Source organism: Macaca fascicularis, chromosome X (genome assembly GCF_037993035.2).
Source record: "Macaca fascicularis isolate 582-1 chromosome X, T2T-MFA8v1.1".
NCBI classification, from domain to species: domain Eukaryota; kingdom Metazoa; phylum Chordata; class Mammalia; order Primates; family Cercopithecidae; genus Macaca; species Macaca fascicularis.
In genome coordinates this window covers 24,768,351-24,789,746 of record NC_088395.1, presented here as the reverse complement: position 1 = coordinate 24,789,746, position 21,396 = coordinate 24,768,351, and the positions used below count along the sequence as shown (strand labels likewise).

Sequence of the window (21,396 nt, the reverse complement as noted above, 5' to 3'; positions counted from 1 at the left end):
GCTCCAAAGCAATTTTTCTAAACATGCTCTGGTTTGGTTCAAAGTTCTCAAAGGTCTCACTGCTCATGTGAGATGAGCAGTGTCACTACTGGCCCTCTGTTGTGGGCTAGCGACACAGAAACAAACCACTGTGTGCTCACTTTGTTGAGACTGAGGTGCAGGACTGGGCAACTGAAACCCTTAAAGAGGCTCTCCGTGAATTCCCTAAAGTGCTTTGGGGGTGGCTGCGATAACATAGGTTACCCCTGCAGTTCATCAGGCTAGAAGAATTGGTGAGCAGTACGGTGGGCAACCATTCCCAACTTCACAATGGCCTCTCCACAGCCCATTCCAGCAATGCGTCAAAATGCCTCTACTTTTATAAACTCTTCCATGGTGGGCCCAGCTAGGAGAGGTTTCTGCTTCCTTTGAAATTTGATAACCCTTTATTTCACCTCTTTTGGGATATACAGTGTGTTGCCCACTAGACTTGCCCACAACAGTGAAATCAACTAAATGACTGAGCTGTAATTTGACTAAAGGGTCCACAACTGACTCAACTTTATATCCTTCACAGTGCCTATTATGGTGCTAGGCACAGCAGGTCTTCAATTAATATTGAACACAAAAGTAGTCTAGACTGGGAGCATGAGCCATTGGATGATATGCTTGGAATGACACTCCATCTTATAAGAGATGCTCTTATCAGCTGATAAGATTTCCTTTAACATTCTGCAGTGCATTTGGTGTAACGTTTTTTAATTTTACTATTAATTATGTTATTGAAAATATTTAGTTTGGGTCCAGGAGCAGTGGCTCACGCCTATAATCGCAGCACTTTGGGAGGCCGAGGCAGGCGGATCACCTGAGGTCAGGAGTTCAAGACCAGCCTGGCCAACATGGTGAAACCCCATTTCTACTAAAAATACAAAAACTAGTCAGGTGTGGTGGCGCTCGCCTGTAATGCCCGCTACTCAGGAGGCTGAGGCAGGAGAATCACTTGAACCCGAGAGGCAGATGTTGCAGTGAGCCGAGATCAAGCCACTGCACTCCAGCCTGGGTGACAGAGTGAGACTCTGTCCCAAAAAAAAAAAAAAAAAAAAATAATAATAATAATAATAATTTACAGTTTGGAAACTGTCATGTTTTATTTTTATAAGAGCTTAATAATGAAAAAGGGCAAAATTCTTTATTCACAAAGTAATACCTGAAGAACCCACTGGTTGCATCATTCTACCCCTACCCATCTGTACTTTACTCTCTTTTTTGTAGGTGGATCTCCCTGGATCTGTCAAAAGCAGCACCCCCAAATATCGCTTGGCCCTGTTGTGCCCACTGTTGCACTTATTTCTTAGATATTACTGAACCCTGTCTACTGACAAAAACTAACCTCTGTGATACGAGTGGTAGGCATCATTTTTTTAAAAGGAAATTTTTACTTTCCAATTTAACTCAGAGCATACTGGGTTAAGTGCATTCTGTCCTGTTTTAAGCAGTATTTTCAGAGATTAAATTCTAAACTCTCATGTTCTTCAAACATCAGTAATTTCTCAGGACCAATGAGAAAACTGCCCAGATAGCCAAATGCCTGAAATTTTATCACTGACCATGAAGAAAGGTTCTTTATAACTACTGTACAAATCATTGCTCATTGGAGGAAAGATATTACATATAATTCTAAGTACCAGTATACATAAAACATAAATTTATTAAAAGATGAAATTCAAAAATGAACTTTAGACTATTCTCATCACTGGCCTAGTCTGCTAGGTATGGAAGACTATTTGGATGTTTGAGCATACTGTGAATATTTCATCCACAGAATACAGGGGAGCTTTCATTAGAACGAGAGAGAGAGAAAAATCTATAGTCTAGAGAACAAAAGCTAAGAGTTTCAAGTTTTAGTGGTCATGTTTCCCATAGGGCTATTGTATAAGAAGAGTAATACTATAGTTTTTTCCTATTCACAGATGGAAAAGAGTAAAATTTTGCTTTATTTAAGCCCAATAGCAATAATCTTGCATGGGTTTCAGAAAAAATGATACATATTTTACTGTGGGATAATGAGGACCATTAGTTATTAGAACAAATTATTCTCTTTCAATTCAACAGCCTTATTCATTCACTCATTTAATAGGCTATCCTCTCTCCTTTTCACTAAAATGGTCTTCCCATATGGAACACCTGGCCATGCAACATGCTACCAGACAGACTTCAGGAGGTATCTTGATGGGGAGAAATAGAGAATTTCCAAAGTGAAGCCACAGGATAAACCAACACTTGATGCTTGCCTTTCATTTCAAGGAAAGTAGTATAAAAGCAATAGAGAAAGAAAAAAGTAGTTGAAAAATATAGTTGCTCTCCACAAAAGAGTCTTAAAAATAAAAAATCATGAGCTTAATAATTTTCCTAAATGAAATTATGCCATTATTCCTGATTTCTTTGTACTAACTAAAAGGACAAAGTATCAAACTTCACTAAAGTTTCAATACTGTAATACATTTCATTAATCAAAGATAAAAACTACATTAAAAGCGAGAGAATTATTTTATGTCTGTGATTAGGCAGTTGGAGGGCTTGTATTTTATGTATACATTTGTACACTTCAACTTATTTAACAGTGTCAGTTCACTAGCTGCAGTTTTTTATATAAAGAAAACAGATTTAGAATTTTAAAAACAAATTACAGTAATTTTATGCCTACAGCTTGCACCTCTTAGAAACCATGTACCCCCTAACACTTCTCTTACTTTGTCACCACTTCCCCATCTCCCTCCCTCCTCCTAAAACCACAGGCTACAGTAGAACTGATAACAGAGGCCTTGAAGCCCCTACTGAATAGCCACCCTAATTTTTTACTTGGGGTGGAGGAATAAAGGGTACAGATAAGAAATTCAGCTCCTGAATAGAGCAGGAGGCAAATGCCTACAGAGATTTGCCTGGTGAGCTTCAGTGTTTTCTACAGATCTTCATGATGACGGGGACTTCTGGGCCTACTCGTCATTAATGCTCAAACTCCTATGTGGAAGGGGGCAGAAGGAAAGGACTACAAGATTTGTTACTAATATAGATGGCTGTGTATATGCTGCTGGTGTGGGCACAGGGTAGGATGAGAGAAGAGGACAAGCAGGAGAGGAGGAGGACTACACAACGATGACAATGTCACACATCCTCGATATAAAAACTACTGTCAAGTGGCAGAAGAAAACAATGAGAAAAAGTAGCCAAAAGTGAGGAGCAGTGGCAGATTCCCCAAGGCTGAGGACACATTCCCTCCCATCAGCTTGACTTGGCTACATGGCACCAAGAAGGGACAAATCGGAAGAGTATCCACACAGCCACGGCTGCACCTAGAGAATTTTCAGGTTGTGAGGCAGGAGTGATGGGTACGTGGGTGGGACCATGTGCAAGTCTGGAGGGTTCTCTGTATAGATTGAGATTGGTCAATAATGAGACACAACATGAAACTTCTGAAGATGGGACCCATTTGTCTACTATTGGCTTTGAAAATAATTTGTGAAAACTGAATAAATAAGGCAGCCTATGACCATACAGCAGCTGCAGTTAAAGTATCTTTCAAGTCAACATCTGCCACTGATCAATTTATAAACAAAAATCATCTTAACTATGACTTCTGGAACTAACAAAATCAGTCCGGTCCCCTCTTAGTATGACTGGCCTTGACACATCCAGGCAGGCATCAGGCCAATCCACCCAAGTAGGCTCCATCACCCTTTATTGCTCAGCTCTTTTGCTGACATACAAGGCTCTGCAAGTCTTTCTCTTAAATGTCATTCCTGAGACAAGGCTTGTTCCATCTACCTCCTCTCAGTGCTGGGTCACCAAAAAATTCAAAACCAAAGAAGAAAAGGGTAACGGTTTTACACCAGGTTTTTGAAGACACAAATGGAAAAACTGGGAGATCTATTCTTTAAAAAATGGTTTTACTCAGAGGTTTTCAGTAGAGAGCATGAGGGTGTACAGTGAGAAATGGAGGGAGCAAGAAAAACATGAAGCCTCCCCGTGCTTATACATCTATGCTATCCTGCTCCTGGTTGAAAACATCTTTCATAGCCTTTTAGAGCTAAGAACAGGCAATCAAGTTTAGCACAGTGGTGAGGATCACAACCTTTGGAATCACAGCCGGCTACTTACTACCTATGTGCCAAGACCAAGATAGTTACCTCTCTAAACCTTGGCTTCTTCCTCTGTAAAATGGAGCTAATACAACACACCTTTGTGAGGTTGTCCCAAGGACTGAATGAGATAACAAATGCAAAGTACTTATCACTGTATCCAACAGAGCAAACACTCAATGTATGGTAGAGAAAAAAGGGAAGCTAAAAAATACCTTGCTTTTACAGTCCTCTCTTCCCAGCTGAGGATTTATAAACATCATCAAATACAACTCATCTTGGAGAATATATATGATGATTTTGGTGGTAGAATTTTATCTTCCTAATAATATTTGCTTAGGCAAATGTTAAAAATGAGCTTCCACTTCCAGAGTAAACACTGATGGGGTAGTGACGAGGGGGTAGCAGGGAGGAGCTCAGAAACATACTCAACAGGTGCAGGACAGAAAACACGTGACTTGATAATTCATCCATGGAAAATCCAGTCTCATTCTACAAACGCGGCTGAGCACTAACTATATACAAATCCCACAGACTGAAGGAGTATGAACATATATCTACTGACGCCTAAAAGAAGGGTGGGAGGTGGCTATCACTCACGGAGCCCTTCCTTTGCCCCAGACTTTGTGCTGAACATCTCACACACATCATCTTTCTCCCTCAGAGTAACTCTATTCTATGACTCAAGGAGCTAAGGTGTAGACCAAGGTTCAGAAGCTTGTGAATAGCAGAACCAGCATTGAAACCCAGGTCCCTATGCTGTCAAAGCCCATGGCTAAAGCTAGGTGTTTTAGTAAAAAGAGGGGGAGAGTCTTCCATGAAGCAGGGACAGAATGGGCAGTGCCATATTTGGGAGACACTGCATAGCCTGAATAAGAAATAAGGCTGGATACATAGGTGGGAGCTGGAAAGTTAAGTCTATAATTGCCAAAGTTAAGAGTCTATGAGATGCCAGTGGCATCTGGGCTTTACTTATAAATAGAGGAGCCATCTTGGGGCATTAGGCAGTACTCTGAAAACACTCATCTTTGCTTACCACAGAAAAGAGAGGAAAGGCCTTAAAAGCAATGTAACTCTTCATGTACTTGGTCATCTAAAAATGAAATCAGGGCTGGTTATGAAATACATTTCTAAGCAAAAGACAACAATAGTAATAATGACACAGCAATGGAGACAACCTGGTGACACAGCAAAAAGCCAAAGAGATACTGAGGTCTCAGGGTTGGCTGGCACCTCCTGGGATGATGAGAACTTAGAAATCAGCCAATTCCTAGAGGATAACAGCGGGTCCAGTTTTAGAATATCTTAAGGAGAGTAGGATTCTCACAATGAATTGAATATTAAAAATTAAAAATTTCATGTTAAAAAGCCATGTCTTCTCACTTGACATGAAAATACCTTCAGCAACAGAGGCAAGATGAACCAATAAGCAACACACCATCAATCTTCTTATTAATGGAGGTACACTAATTAAAGCTATAACAATGTAAACTCAGTGACTGTAATGGCACCTGAAATCTTCACTTTACCCTTTCCTTTGCCTTCCCTCTCTTCCCTCAGTATTCAGTGAGTGTCAACTATGCAGCAGGCATGTGGTTACAGTAGCAAGTATGTGGAGCTCATAGTCTAAGAGTGGAGACAGTACCAAACAACCACAAAAATGCATTCCAAACTATAAACAAAGAAGTGACAGACACAATACCATGCCCATAAACAGAGATCTCAAGAGAAAAGGAAGACTCCATGTGCCGCTGTTACCATGTGAGGCTCTATGTGAGCTTGGGACACTTACCTAACCATGTTGCAATGAGGACAGCATCAATTCCGTCTATTGGTTCACAGATCCGAGCCACGACTGGGTGGATCTGCTGGGCCAGGTAGTACTGGGTGTCAATGGTTAGATTATCCTGTTTCTGCAGCTGCTCAGGCGCATAGGCCCTCTGACTTGCAGTGAGATTTGATCCATCCTAAAAGAAGATATGATAAAAAGACACACATAAAAAGAAGACACAGGTAAAGTTGTGAGCAACTCAATCACAGACACTTGCTTGGTCAAACACTGAGGCAACAATTTAAATTTTACGTATCTACTTCTAAACATCAAGACCTCTTTTTGACCTACTGTTGAACATTTTGAGTAGGAAAATCAAGGACAACATCTCAATCTTGAGATCTCATCCAATGTCCAAGAATATTAATCCAGTATATGTTGCGGTCTATTTTTTGCAAAAACTTGAAACCAACAAGATAGCAATGACTAGATTAAATAATTTCACCTGCCATATCACCAAACACTGAGAAGGCTTGGTAACAATTAGTGTAGTCAGAAAGGCTTTTTAAGGAGTGATAATTTAAAAACATGTGTATGGTCTCTTTTATTATGTTAATGTGATCCCTACAGGCAAGAATTCTTGTCAAACTAACTCAAAGATCCTGGGAGTAACATTTTCTATGAGAGCCATGTATCACTGAGAAGCAAATGAACAAGCGGAAAAGAGTGGGGAAATGAAATCTATAGAGTAGTACTTTATATGCAAGACACAAGAAGTAGAAGTAAAAATGACATAGTGTCCTGGTAGAGTGTCAGGGCTCTAAAAGCCAAATATCTGGCCACTGGAATGAAGGGCATGTCATTTTGTACCATTTACCTGGTTCCTCCTCAAGAAAAGGAAGATGGGTCAGAAAGCCTCTTTTCAAGAGTTTTCTCTTTTACTCTACAAAAATAAAAGCTGTGAAATTCTGTGCAATTGGCCCATATCCAGCCTTGTGAATGATGTCACCATCATCTGTGAACCAAAAAGTTATCTCTACAGGATCAACATCCAACAACTCACTCACTCTTCCTCTCATCTGAAACAGAATTTAATATTCAAACTAGTAAATTATAACTATTCACAGTGCTCAGCTGCTCAGCAGAACTGATTATAATGTGAATCCTATTCTTTCATTCCTGCTACAATCAGTTCCTTTCCAGCTCAGCACCCAGCCCAAAGCAGAAGCAACCTTCCATACACCACTGTCTTTACTAGAGACCAGCGGCAGGGGCCTCTTTTTCTGGCTACGCTCCTGATGAAAACAACCTGGGCCTGTTTAACAACTAGGTTCTACCTGTTCTAAGACAAAATGAAATACCTAAAAAGGAAGCAAACTCAGATTAAAAGACTTATTATTATTTGTCAGGAGTTTACAACACAGTAAAAGGAATTAGGCATAATTAATCAAGTTTAATTCTTGCTCTTTTAGAAGCCTGAATTGTTAAGATGATAATAAGGTGACAACCAATGATAAAAACCATGTGAAAAAATCCTCGGGCAGTGTCTTTTCACACAACTCAATTGTATTTAGACTGCCTTTTACCAAACACATAAAATCTGAACAATTTACAGAATTGTGAAAAATTGGTCTATCCTTAAGATTACAGCAATGTTGAGTTTAATAAATTTTAATGGTGAATTAAAATAGAATTTATAGATGTAAAATAGTTTTTAAAGGCACCTGAGTTACTTTCTAATATTTCAGTAGAAGTTCTCATAGTAAAGCGTGGTTTTCAAAAAAGCAGTTAAAAATTTCTGAGCATGCTTTCAGTTTAAAACGTTTTTATTTTAAATATTCACATGAAAGACTAGTTTTAACAAAAAGGGACACAAATATATTTCTTAGTGTATTTTAAAAATCTAAGCTTGAGCATGGCTAAATTCAAAAGACTTGGTTAAATGACAGGTTTTGCTATGTTGTATTGGAAAAACATTTAGGCTATGACCGAAGATACATCCTTCGGCAGGACACAGTGGCTCATGCCTGTAATCCCAGTACTTGGAGAGGCTGAGTCAGAAGGATCACTTGAGCACAGGGGTTCAACACCAGTTTGGGTGACATAGTGAGACCCTCATCTCGATTTAAAAAAAAAAAAAAAAAAGTTAGCCAGGCATGGAGACATGCATCTGTGGTCCCAGCTACTCAGGAGGCTAGAGTGGGAAGATCGCTTGAGCCTGGGAGATAGAAGCTGCAGTGAGCTGTGGTCATGCCACTGCGCTCCTGCCTGAGTGACAGAGCGAGACCCTGTATCAAAATTTAAAAAAAAAAGCCTTCAAATATTTCATTCTCAAACCTGAGCAGGGCCCCATGGTATGTGCAAGAATATGGGGCATACACCTTTAAGAACAGATTAAGAAGCAATGCTGGTCTTCTTCAAGTGCCCATGTAGTAATTTGTGAACTTCACAAAGTACATACTTTAGAGAGACAACCAGGTGCAGTCGATTCATACAAAACTAGGTAGTCATCGTTAGTAGGAAACTAATGGGAAAATATTTTAAACTGGAGACAAGTGGGCCCGTTAAAATAATTATGTTAAAGGCATGCCTTATGGAAATTATGTCTAATGAAAGTTAAATAGTTATGGATTTAAAACTTAGCCAATAAATCATTCATATAGGTTTAATGCGTTAACAAAGTACAATATAAATTACATACCAAAAACATTACTCTCTGAACTCGTCTGAATAAGTTATCAGTAGGGTACCATTTCCTAAATGTAAATTTTAAACAAAACAAAACAAAACCTGTTTAGGATATAGGCTATTCCTGGAGGACACCCTTGCCTAAGGCAGCAAACAGTCCTCTTAAAAATGTGTCATGATGGGCCAGGCACAGTGGCTCACGCCTGTAATCCCAGCACTTTGGGAGATCGAGGCAGGAGGATCACCCGAGGTCAGGAGTTTGAGACCAGATTGGTCAACATGGTGAAATCCCATTTCTACTAAAAATACAAAAAAATTAGCTAGGCATGGTGGCACGTGCCTGTAATCCCAGCTACTCAGAAGGCCAAGGCAGGAGAATCGCTTGAACCCAGGAGGTGGAGGTTGCAGTGAGCTGAGATGGCGTGACTGTACTCCAGCCTGGGCAACAGAGCAAGACTCTGTCTCAAAAACAAACAAAAGTGTCATGATACATTTTCAAAAGCATATTCTAAAACTATGGTTGTGTTATGAAACAGAATAATTTCAGTGCTTAAAAGCAAAAACTTTAGGCAGATTTGGCTAGCAAACATGTTGAAAAGGCACATGTCCCATGGGTAGGGTACAAAGGCAAATTAAAGTCCTATAGGTTTTCTTGGGTTATGTTAAGGAGAACAAATTAATAAAAAGAAATATGAATCATACTTTTAAAAAGCAAATAAGGCACATACCAGTGGATGGAAATCGCTAAAAACACATAAAATTGGATGTATTGTACTACATTAGCAACAGCCATTGTGAGCCTATGTATATCAATAAGACCTGAGAAAAAGGAACTTTAAGACCTAACATTCAGACATCAAGGAACACAAAATTGACTTTTAAATACAATGATCATCCTATTTTATAAGTTACCATACATCTTCATTGCAGGTTTAGCCAAAACACAATTGTGGTTTGATTTCATTATTAATGCTATTTCACTGAACCTATATAATTTTTCAAAGTTGTATGCTGCCATCTGTTCTTGTCATTACCAATCTAAGAGCTTTTCCATGTATGTGAAGACATAAGTGAAAAAAAAACCTAGCTTATTTACCAAAATCTTTATTTGCATAATATGAAAATTGTTTTTTTGAGATGAGACTTGTCAGAGGCAATATGCAAAGCACATTAAGGGCTTGAGCGAGTCAGACATTTATGGAAATATTTTCCTGCAGGAATTGGCTTTCTGTAACAGTTCTTTTTTTTTTTTTTTTTTTTTTTTTTTTTTGAGACGGAGTCTCGCTCTGCCGCCCAGGCTGGAGTGCAGTGGCCAGATCTCAGCTCACTGCAAGCTCCGCCTCCCGGGTTCACACCATTCTCCTGCCTCAGCCTCCTGAGTAGCTGGGACTACAGGCGCCCGCCACCACGCCCGGCTAGTTTTTTGTATTTTTTAGTAGAGACGGGGTTTCACCGTGTTAGCCAGGATGGTCTCGATCTCCTGACCTCGTGATCCGCCCATCTCGGCCTCCCAAAGTGCTGGGATTACAGGCTTGAGCCACCACGCCCGGCCTCTGTAACAGTTCTTAATCAAGGGTAACCCTAGGGGGGAGACAGAGTCAAGTGCTGATTCCTGTCCATGTACTTAAATCATTTGTTATGTACATCCACAGCATATAGCAGATATCAGCAGACTACTTTTAAATTTTCAAAAGACTCTGATTTAAAAACACATTGATTGTGGTTTGACAAATTGGTATATCAATCATATTGCAATTAATTTTTAGGTTTATATAAAAAAAATTTTTATTGTAACAATGCAATGCAATTACAATTAGGATAAAACTCTTAAATTTTTAAAAACAGTTTTATTCAGATAAATTATACCTTATGGTAAGTAGTAGACAGCATTGTAATTTGAAAGAATTTGGATAAATGCTATGACCCTGACTTATCTTTACAGAGAGAAGGGATGAAACCTCTCCTTTGTTAAAACTGTAGTTAAGGGCTTCGAAAGTCAAAAAACTGCTCTTCTCTCTTACTCTCTCCTCACCCATTATAGGCATGCTATTATCAAAAGAACTGGTAGTGGTTTAAAACTGTGTTCCAGAAGGCCTAGAAGTGCCTTGTGAAATGGAGAAGTAAGGCTAAGGAGGTGGGCCCTCTCCACTTGAAGGAAGGAAAAAAACAAAACTGGTTGAATTGTGTGGTTTCCTCATATGGTATGTTTGTAGGATCTCTCAACTTTTCCGTATAATCATGTAGTTCTTTTTTTTTCACATAATTATTTGGACATTTGCTAGGAAAAATGGCATTTATTCTTTTATTATTCCACTGATATTTATAATGGGAACTGCTGCAAAAGGAATGACAAATGAGGGCTACTGCTGAACATATGGCAAAATTTACATTTGCATTAAAGTTAATTTAGGGTTAAAAGAGTAGCTACTGTTATAATCCTGTCATAAATGTTTTATGAAAATCCTAATGACATATGCCACACCTCTAACAAATGTTTTTTAAATGCTATGAAACTAACCAGACTTTACAACATCAATTACTGGGGAGAATGCTAAATAAGACACTGTGGCAATCTGGATTTTACTTCGAGTTCTTAAGAGGTATCAGAGTCTTATGAATGTCAATAGTTTACCTGACAGATGATGTATGACACAGTATCTCCAGCTTTCACCTTTCTGCCTCCTTGAGAATTTATCCAGAGGGCAACATGTACATGAGGTAGGCTTTTTTTATCAGGGTAATCCTGGGGATCCTTTGTCAATGCCTAAAAGAGGGAACAAAAAAGTTCTAAGCCTTAAAATAAAACCCTTCTCGCACAGATATACACTAAAAACATCTTGCTAGAATCATATTAGCAACATAAACATAAAAAATGACAGAAGTTGTATGTAGAAAACATTGCTACAGAATCTTTAAACATCCCATCTTCAACACTCCTCTCTCCTTCGTCCAATAACTAACATAACCAGATGCAACACTAACAAAAAAGAAATATAAGTTAACAGGCCATGTTGCATGATACTTAGATATAAAAAGTTAAGACTATAAATTCAGTGTTATCCAAAAGCAATGGCAACAAAAGCCAAAATTGAAAAATGGGATCTAATTAAACTAAAGAGCTTCTGCACAGCAAAAGAAACTACCATCAGAGCCAAGAGACAACCTACAGAATGGGAGAAAATTTTTGCAATCTACTCATCTGACAAAGGGCTAATATCCAGAACCCACAAAGAACTCAAACAAATTTACAAGAAAAAAACAAACAACCTCATCAAAAAGTGGGCAAAGGATATGAACAGACACTTCTCAAAAGAAGACATTTAAGCATTCAACAGACACATGAAAAAATGCTCATCATCACTGGCCATCAGAGAAATGCAAATGAAAACCACAATGAGATACCATCTCATACCAGTTAGAACGGCAATCATTAAAAAGCCAGGAAACAACAGGTGCTGGAGAGGATGTGGAGAAATAGGAACACTTTCACACTGTTGGTAGGACTGTAAACGAGTTCAACCATTGTGGAAAACAGTGTGGCGATTCCTCAAGGATCTAGAACTAGAAATACCATTTGACCCAGCCATCCCATTACTGGGTATACGCCCAAAGGATTATAAATCATGCTACTATAAAGACACATGCACACGTATGTTTATTCACAATAGCAAAGACTTGGAACCAACCCAAATATCCATCAATGATAGACTGGATAAAGAAAATGTGGCACTTAATACACCATGGAATACTATGCAGCCATAAAAAAGGATGAGTTCATGTCCTTTGTAGGGACATGGATGCAGCTGGAAATCATCATTCTCAGCAAACTATTGCAAGAACAGAAAACAAAACACTGCACATTCTCACTCATGGGTGGGAACTGAACAATGAGAATACTTGGACACAGGAAAGGGAACATCACACACCAGGGCCTCTTGTTGGGTTGGGGGGAGGGGGGAGGGATAGCATAAGGAGATATACCTAATGTAAATGACGAGTTAATGGGTACAGCACAGCAACATGGCACATGTATACATATGTAACAAACCTGCAGGTTGTGCACATGTACCCTAGAACTTAAAGTATAACAAAAAATAAATTAATTTTAAAAAGGTCTTAAAAAAATAAATTCAGTTTTACATGCAGTCTTAATGTGTACAATTCTCTCACTGAGTTAACTGATCAGTTGGGACTGATGAATAACGGCTACTCTGACTTAATGATTGTTTCTCAAAGGTTCCTCTGGCCTAAATAAATCCCAAAGGCACTAGAAATCACTGGATTTACTCATGCTGTCAATCAACCTCTAAAGAGGTAGAATGAATTTTGTAACAGAAAGTAAATACGAGAACAGGAACAATGTCAGCCTTGCTCACAACTGCATGCACAGTGTTCCTAACGATGCTTGATATACAGTAGCAGCCAAATATTTGCTGAATAAATTATTTCACCCCAACTGTAATAATTCTCAGAATAATTTGTTCAAGTATTATAAAGTACCACAGGATGAATAAGACACAGTCATCTGCTATTAGTGGAAGACTCTCTACCCTCCACCTCCCCTCCAAAACAAAAAATAAGCTATATGTGTCATAAAGGAGATGTGAACAAAGTGCTATGGAGAGAACTTAGAAAGCTAAGAATGATTTCCACCTGAGAGCAGAAATCATGGAAGAAAAAACTTAAGCTGGCACTAGAAGGAAAAGCAAGATTTTAAGAAAAGGTAATTGGGGCAAGAATATTCCAGGCAGAGAAACAGAAAGGCAAAGGGTGAGAAAAAACGCACTCTATTAGACTGGAACTCAATATGCATAAAGAAAAGGAGGGGGTTACCTAGTCCTGGAAGGGGTAGGTTTCAAAAGACAAGACAAAGGATGAGGACCAGGGTACTGCTTGATGAGCTCACCTGTTCTCCAAGTGTGGACTACAGAGCCCTGGGAGTTCCTGATATCCTTTCAGGGGGTCCTGAGATCAAACTATTTTCATAACGACACTATCTGTACTGATGATACAGAAGCAATGGTGGGCAAAACTGCTGGTGCCTTATAAACATGAATCAGGACGGTACTACCAAACTTTACTAAGAGTCACTGTATTCTTCACCACCATGCATAGTTTAAAAAACAAAACAAAACAAAACAAAAAAAAAACCCCTTTCACTTAGGAATGTCCTTGACAAAGCAGTAAGAATTATTTCTAAAGCTCTCAATAGCAAAGACTTGGAACCAACCCAAATGCCCATCAATGATAGACTGGATAAAGAAAATGTGGCACACACACACTACGAAATACTATGCAGCCATAAAAAAGAGTGAGTTCATATCCTTTGCAGGGACATGGATGAAGCTGGAAACCATCATCCTCAGCAAACTAACACCAGAACAGAAAACCAAACACCACATGTTCTCACTTATAAGTGGGAGCTGAACAAAGAGAACACATGGACAGAGGGAGGGGAACATCACATACTGGGGCCTGCTGGGGGGTAGGGAGAAAGGGGAGGGAGAGCATTAGGACAAATACCTAATTCACGCGGGGCTTAAAACCTAGATGACAGGTGGATAAGTGCAGCAAACCACCACAGCACATGTGTACCTATGTAACAAACCTGCACATTCAGCACACGTATCCCAGAATTTAAAGTAAAATAAAAAAGAAAAAGAAAAAAAAAACAGCTCTCAACCCTTGAGTGCAAGTCTACTATTTTGTGTGATAAAACAGAAAGTACACACAAGGCACATCTGGGGAAAAAAAAAAGATTGCTCAAGAGAAAGTATTTGTGCAACTGTTTGAGTTGCAAGCTAAACTAGCTGCCTTTTTCACAGAATATAATTTTTACTTGAAAGAATAATGGGCAAACTACTGTTATTCTGACCCGGGTATCTGGCAGACAATTTCTCAAAAAAGAAGTGAGCCTGCCACTTCAAGGCAAAAAAAAAAAAAAAAAAAAAAAAAAATCTGACAGTATATATTGTCAATGATAAAATTCAAGCTTTCAAGTGCAAATTAGAATTTTAGAAAACTTTTCTACTTCTGTGAGCCTGAAAGCTTCCCAATGCTTAAAGACTTTTTGATATAAGTAGGAATATTTTAAAACGTAATTTTTGATATTGTACAATGAATGTGTCTATTTTGGAGGATCTGTATAATTCAGGGAACCAACATTTAACAAATGATCAACTCACGCCACATATGGGTAAAATATTCTTTCAAAGTACAACATAGACCAATAGATTTTAATATAAGAAAGCATGAAAAGTTCATTGATATGGCTTCAAATTCCACATTACAAAGAAAATACCATCTGTAGAGTTCTGGTGCAGGATCAAAGAAAAATACATTCAAATGTCAGGAAAAAAAACACTAAAATACTTCTCCTTTTTCTAACTACATGTTTGGGTTAAACTGGATTTCTTCCAATACTTCATCCCAAACCATGTTTCACAACAGATTGTATGCTGAAGCAGAAATGAAAACCCAGATGTCATCTACTGAGCTAGACATTAAAGAGATGTGCAAAATTGTAAAATGATACTACTCCTCAGGCTAAATTTTTCTTTGTTTTGAAAGATATAATTATTTTCATAGAAAGAAATGCTATTTTTTTGTAATTATATAATCAGTTTATTGCTATTTTTAAATAAATTAACAAATGTTTTTAAATTTCTAACATACTAAATATCGAGATAAACCACATCAACAAGAGCTCTTGGGGTCTTCAATTATTTTAAGAGTATAAAGGTGTCCTAAGACCAAGAAATCGGAGAACTGATGTAGAATAAAGCAGGTCCTCACACATGGCTGCACATGCCCAAGTTATGTAAACTTACTAAATTTCATACTCAGTGTAGCAGAGTACCTAGGAAACTCTCCCAAGTATTTCAATCTCCTCAAACCTGGCATATGTGAAGTTTTGATTCTCTTGGACAAGCAATACAGTATAGAAATCTTAACTGATATAACAGTACTTAAGAAATCAATTATCTTCTTCAATGGATTATTCTTTAGTGCAATGTTAAGAAATTCTAAATTTCAGCTGACATACTTTCCAATTATTAGATGTAGGCTATTTGGGGACTTTACAAGCTAGTTTTAGAAGGCTTCATTTAAAAAAAAAAAAAAAAAATGCTTCCTGGTGGTTTAGGCTCAAGTTAGCCAGAGCTATAAAAATCAGCTGTGAAGTATTTTGTGTTACTTTGTGAAATATATTTAAGCTAAGATTGCAGTAGTTCAGCAAAATCACACATGCTGTTTTTCGGTTGCTTTTGGCAACAAGGGCTAAAATCTCTAAAGGTAAATCCCATCACTTCATGCATGTCTCCACCCTAATTTAACCTGTCATTTTCAAGCCCTACCAGCATCACCTAAAAAAAAAAAAAAAAAAAAAAAAAATCTTCTCATGAGACCATCCACAACCAGTCACCCAGTCACATACATAGACTCTTCCATTCCACTCTCCTTTGGAGGCAGTAAAATGTAGAAACTGAATTGCTCACAAGTTTTAAATAGTGCAAGTATTTAGACAAATGCTAAAGATTATCAGGATACATGACCTTTAACATATGAAGAGCTTACTGTAAATAGATACAGAACTATAATAAAGATAGCCCTTTCATCAGAATTTACTGTACTTACATCAACACTGCAGAAATTCTTCTCTATTAAAGTTAAGAATAATGGGACAGTAAATACATTTTTCTTTTTCTTTTCTTTTTTTTTTTTTGTGAGACGGAGTCTTGCTCTTTCACCCAGGCTAGAGTGCGGTGGCGTGATCTCAGCTCACTGCAATCTCTGTTTCCCAGGTTTAAGCGATTCTCCTGCCTCAGCCTCCTGAGTAGCTGGGATTACAGGCGCCTGCCACCTCGCCCGGCTAATTTTTGTATTTTTTAGTAAAGATGAGGTTTCACCATGTTGGTCAGGCTGGTCTTGAACTCCTGACCTCATGATCCACCCGCCTCGGCCTCCCAAAGTGCTGAGATTACAGGCACAAGCCACCGCACCCGGCCGACAGTAAATACTTTTAATAGACCATCAGCATTTTGAAAATATGGACCATGCATTCCTTATTCAACTTTATATCCCAGAATTAGCACTGTATACATAAGAGGTACTCCATGTTTGTTGAATGGATGATTAAACAAGCAAATGAATTCTTTCAATGCTTACTGAACAACTACTATTTGCCAATGGCTATGCTAAGTGATATGGAGAATATAAAGACAGTAAGTCACAGTTTCAGTTCTGCCACAGAAAAATCTATTCATAGCCCCTATCATACTAGATGCTAAGTATTAACTATTATTGTTATTGGTAATAATAAAATGTCACTACAAGTTGATAATTATTGAAGCTGAGTGATGAATACATGAGGATTCATGATACCATGCTCTCTACTTTTACGTAAGTCTAGAAATTTCAATAAAAACTTAAAAGAATGCAGACTATTCATCAGAACTCAGACACTGTCAGTATACCTATGACTCTAAGTTTCTTTTTGCACACTAGTAATATTGTGTCATCATTCATATGAGGGGATTACAGTGTGGGCCCACTACCCTAAAGAAGATGTGCTCAGTGTTATTTTGCCAATTATGTAGTCATGCTGGGACTGACACTCCCAAACTCATCCCTGGAAGCCCTTGTGATAGAAGCCCAAGTTTCTAGGAAGGTAGACAGGATAAGGGATACAATATGCAGAATTGATGCAAAAACTGACCAAAAGAAGACTTAAGTCATAACTCTTACTCATATAAATTTTTGAGAAAGAAAACAAAATCTAAAAGGAAACTGCTTTCTAGATGACACAGTGATTCTATGCCAATATGTGTACACTTCATCACTTAAAGTGGAGAGCCAGTGCCAAGAAACATTGTCCCCTTCTAATGTATAAACAAATGTCTTCTTTCATGACATTAAGGATGCCATAGTCAAGGTACAGGAAACAACTTACCTAAGAATAAACATAAACTGTAAGAAAATATTCATCCCTTCTAGGAATCAAAGAAATGCAAATTCAATGCAACTGTGAAACACAGCCTCATATTCATTATGGTAGCAAAGTTTTATTTAAATATCGTCACCACTACATGCAAAACTGTGGTGAAACTGGCATATTTTGCTATTATCAATTGGTATCATCCTTTTACAAAGCAATTTGGCAAAAGTCATACAGATATTCACATCTTTTGACTCAAATATTTTCCTTCAAGGAACCTAAAATAAAGTAATTCATCCAAATGCAAAAAGGTAAATAAACAAAGATGTTCAATAGAGTTATTTATAATAGAAAACATTTAATAATCAACAAATTTAAAGATGTATCAGTGAAACAGAAGATTAATACACTGATTAATTTGATTTTTAAGGTAATATAAAAATGTGGGAAAATGTTTATGTTAAATGAAAATATATTTCTAAATAACATATTGTAATTGCTGCAATATAAAAATGTTTTCAACAGTACAGACATGTACAAAAATGACAAGCATTACATTAGCACAGAGTATTATGAATAAGTCTTCATTCTAAAACTTCCATTTACTGTCAGTATTAGATTCTTTTTCATTAATTTTTTCTGTATGCACTTTGACAACGAAATCTACCACAAAATGGGTAGCATGGTATTTGCAAAACTAGCTTCTGAATATATAAGGGTACTAAAATGGGAAAAAAATCTGTAACCTAACATTTTGTTTATTACATAGCACTTTGGAAATCAAGATTCTGTTTTTCAAATTAGGTAAGAAAAATCATTCCCTATTTTCAACAACTAAGACTATCCCTAAATAACTTTTGTCCCCAAAAGCCTTCTGATTACAGCACCTCTAAGGATCACCATCTGTGAAGCTAAACACACACATGAATGCACACATGCACACAATAAGCTTACAGGCCCACACCCCAAACAACTATTACTTAGGGGAACTATGAAGAAAGTAGTGTTTTCCAGTCCCCAGTATGTAAACTGTATCACTCCATAGGACCTCTGGAAACAAGTCTTCCAAGAATTAAAGTAAGGACCAGAGAAAGAAGGTCTCTGTGGCAGACATGGCAGTACCTGTGGCTGGAAGAGGTATGCTAATACTCAATCTGTGAGATAGTTGTTAAGCAGCTTTCATCACCAGTTAGAATTTATTTCAATTGCAAGGATGAGGTGGTTCTTCAACTATCTGAAGGAGGGGAAAAACACATGACAGCAGCTGGGCTCAGCAATAAATGCTACATTTACCTTGTTAATTTCAAACTGGCTCACTGGGACACTGCCATTTAGCACATTTTCTCCAATTTCTATTAGCCTCTTCTGAATGTTTTCCACTATAGTGTCCCGGCTTTGATCAGAAAGAATCTGGCCAATCACAAAGCTACAAAAAAAAAAAAAAAAAAAAAAAGACAGCAGTCGATTTTTTAATATCATATTTTACTGGTAAAGGAGAAGAAAGGAAGAGAAATGCCATTATATTAACATGTGGCCAAGAGCTACAGTAAGAGCTAGTATGAGGGTTAATGTTGAAAAAGCAGTTACTATTTGTTTTTTAACACCAACTCTACCGAAAGTTTGCCAGCCTTATAATGTCGGGTTTGACCCTAAACATATAGATCATTTTTTATGTGGCAGCTAATATTTTACATAAAATGTGATGAAGAAAAGCATGTGTTCCATATTTTTATGCAATTACAAAATTCACAAGCAGTTATATTCTACTCATAAGTTAAAATTTTAGAAGACAGATATTTCACCTTCCTCACAAAGCACCAAGACATTATCTCTGATATCAAGATATCATCTCCACCTGAGACAACAACCATGAGCTAGGTGAGTAGAAATATGAAGCCCTTTACATAAATTTTTTTAAAAAAATAAAGATTTCAAACTTTTCTTTCTTCACCTTCATTTTGTTGCTCAGTGTTCTCCCTTATGCTATTCCTTAAAAACTTCATGTTATTCAACCAGACCCAAAGGAAAAAGAAAAAGGAAAGGAGTAAGAAAGTCAATATTTTATCCATTTCTGAGAAAATGCAGAGCGAGGCTTTGACAGCTGCATTATAATTTGTCAGAAAAAGAACCCTGACAAAAACATTTGTATAGCTTTAATTACTAATACATTTCTAACTCAAGAGAAATTTACTTCTATTATGATGCGTCTTTTCTTAGAAAACACAAAGCTGAAGAGAACACTCTAATCCACAGTCTATACAAAGTACTTTCATCTTTGGGTACATTTGGGGGCAATGAAGCATTTCAAACATTTTTACATTTGGTAAAAGGCTCACAGTGACCTATACTCAGATGGTCAACTTTGCCTAATCAAGAGTAGTTTTGCAGAACCAATAATTGCTCAATCTCCCAACTTGACAGCAAGAGGAAGACTAGAAAGCAAGTTTTTAAATGCCAACATTCAGAATATTAAAATCGATGTGAAAATTAGCTTTAAAGAAAAAAGTTCTTCTACTTTCGGAATTGGTCAAGGTCACAAATTAAGATGGTACATGAAGCACCTAAAAATTCTTTTTTTTTTTTTTTTTTTTGACAGAGTCTCACTTCTTCGCCCAGGCTGGAGCGCAATGGTGCAATCTCGGCTCACTGCAACCTCCACCTCCAAGGTTCAAGCGATTCTCCTGCCTCAGCCTCCCCAGTAGCTGGGATTAGAGGCATGCGCCACCACGCCCGGCTAATATTTGTATTTTTAGTGGAGACGGGGTTTCCCCATGTTGGCCAGGCTGGTCTCCAACTCCTGACCTCAAGTAATCTGCCCACCTCAGCCTCCCAAAGTGCTGGGATTATGGGCCTGAGCCACTGTGCCCGGCCTAAAAATTCATTTTGAAATGGGTGCTTTATACATTAATATGACCCTTAAAAAAGCAGGTTTTATTATCACATTCTTCAGTCTCAGGTGCAAAGCTAGGAGGTCAATCATGATATTTACTAATTCTGAGGTACACACAGGATTTGAGAAGTAGTCCTTAAATTAACTTGGTATTAGTAAGAATCATTTACACACAAATCATACGGGTGGGAACAAAGTCTCACTCCATGGCCCATTTTGAATCCCAGAACATTTTAAGCCATAAAATGGGAAAATCTTAACAATTATGTTCCTAAAGAGACTCTAGGAAGATTCAGGAGCACAAAACAAGGCACTTTCTAATAGTAACAATAAAGCAAAACAAACCAACATCAACAAAACCAACTCTACAAGGATCTGAAGTGTGAAGGTTTGCCCTTACCATGAGTTAAAAACTCATGAGATGTATCTTACAGCAAGCATTTCTTTCTGAGCAAATTTGGCTTTTTCTAAGTTTTAATCTACCTATAAAATTCCATTCCAAATAAGAATTATTAATAAGAATGAATAATAAAAATAACAAAGAAGTGTTCTTGCGCTTGGCAGATTCATAAGCATTCTCTACATCATTCACACCTGAATTTTTAAAAGACAAACAAGAAAAGCAAAACTGAAAGCTGAACTCACTTTCCAGTGTCTTTAGCAAGATCACACCAATCTCTTCTAACTATATCTAATCCTTTGAGCTCCTGCTTGGTGGCATAATTCCCGTCTGACGTTGGCTCAACAACCAGAGCAGCGTATTTCTTTTTTTTCAGCAGTAGCAGAGACTTGAAAATCCCATCAATGTCTATTTCAAGCAGTTTGTACAACTTATTCACTTCACTTTTTACCTGTGAAAATTTCAAATATTAATATTAGCTTCTCAAACATCTAACAGGGAGAAGATAAACATGTTACAGATTCCCAAGAGTTAATCTAAACAGAACTTGAAGTCATACAATATTGGAATTTTACTTGGCTTGTATGTAACATGATA

General features: G+C 37.6%; 1 protein-coding gene across 5 annotated transcripts in view; it reads right to left on the bottom strand.

Annotated features, from left to right (window-relative positions):
* Positions 1 to 21,396, bottom strand: part of POLA1 (DNA polymerase alpha 1, catalytic subunit) — a 307,953-nt gene that overhangs the window by 169,285 nt on the left and 117,272 nt on the right. For all 5 annotated transcript variants that reach the window (XR_012430381.1, XR_012430382.1, XM_005593197.4 and 2 more), the window contains 4 exons: positions 21,045 to 21,250; positions 18,803 to 18,935; positions 11,207 to 11,338; positions 5,908 to 6,082 (listed from right to left, as the gene is read on the bottom strand). Coding sequence is in view for 3 of the 5 variants with exons in the window: in XM_005593197.4 (XP_005593254.1) it covers positions 5,908 to 6,082; positions 11,207 to 11,338; positions 18,803 to 18,935; positions 21,045 to 21,250 (646 nt within the window). In the remaining 2 variants the exon portion in view is untranslated. The remainder of the gene's footprint in view (positions 1 to 5,907; positions 6,083 to 11,206; positions 11,339 to 18,802; positions 18,936 to 21,044; positions 21,251 to 21,396) is intronic.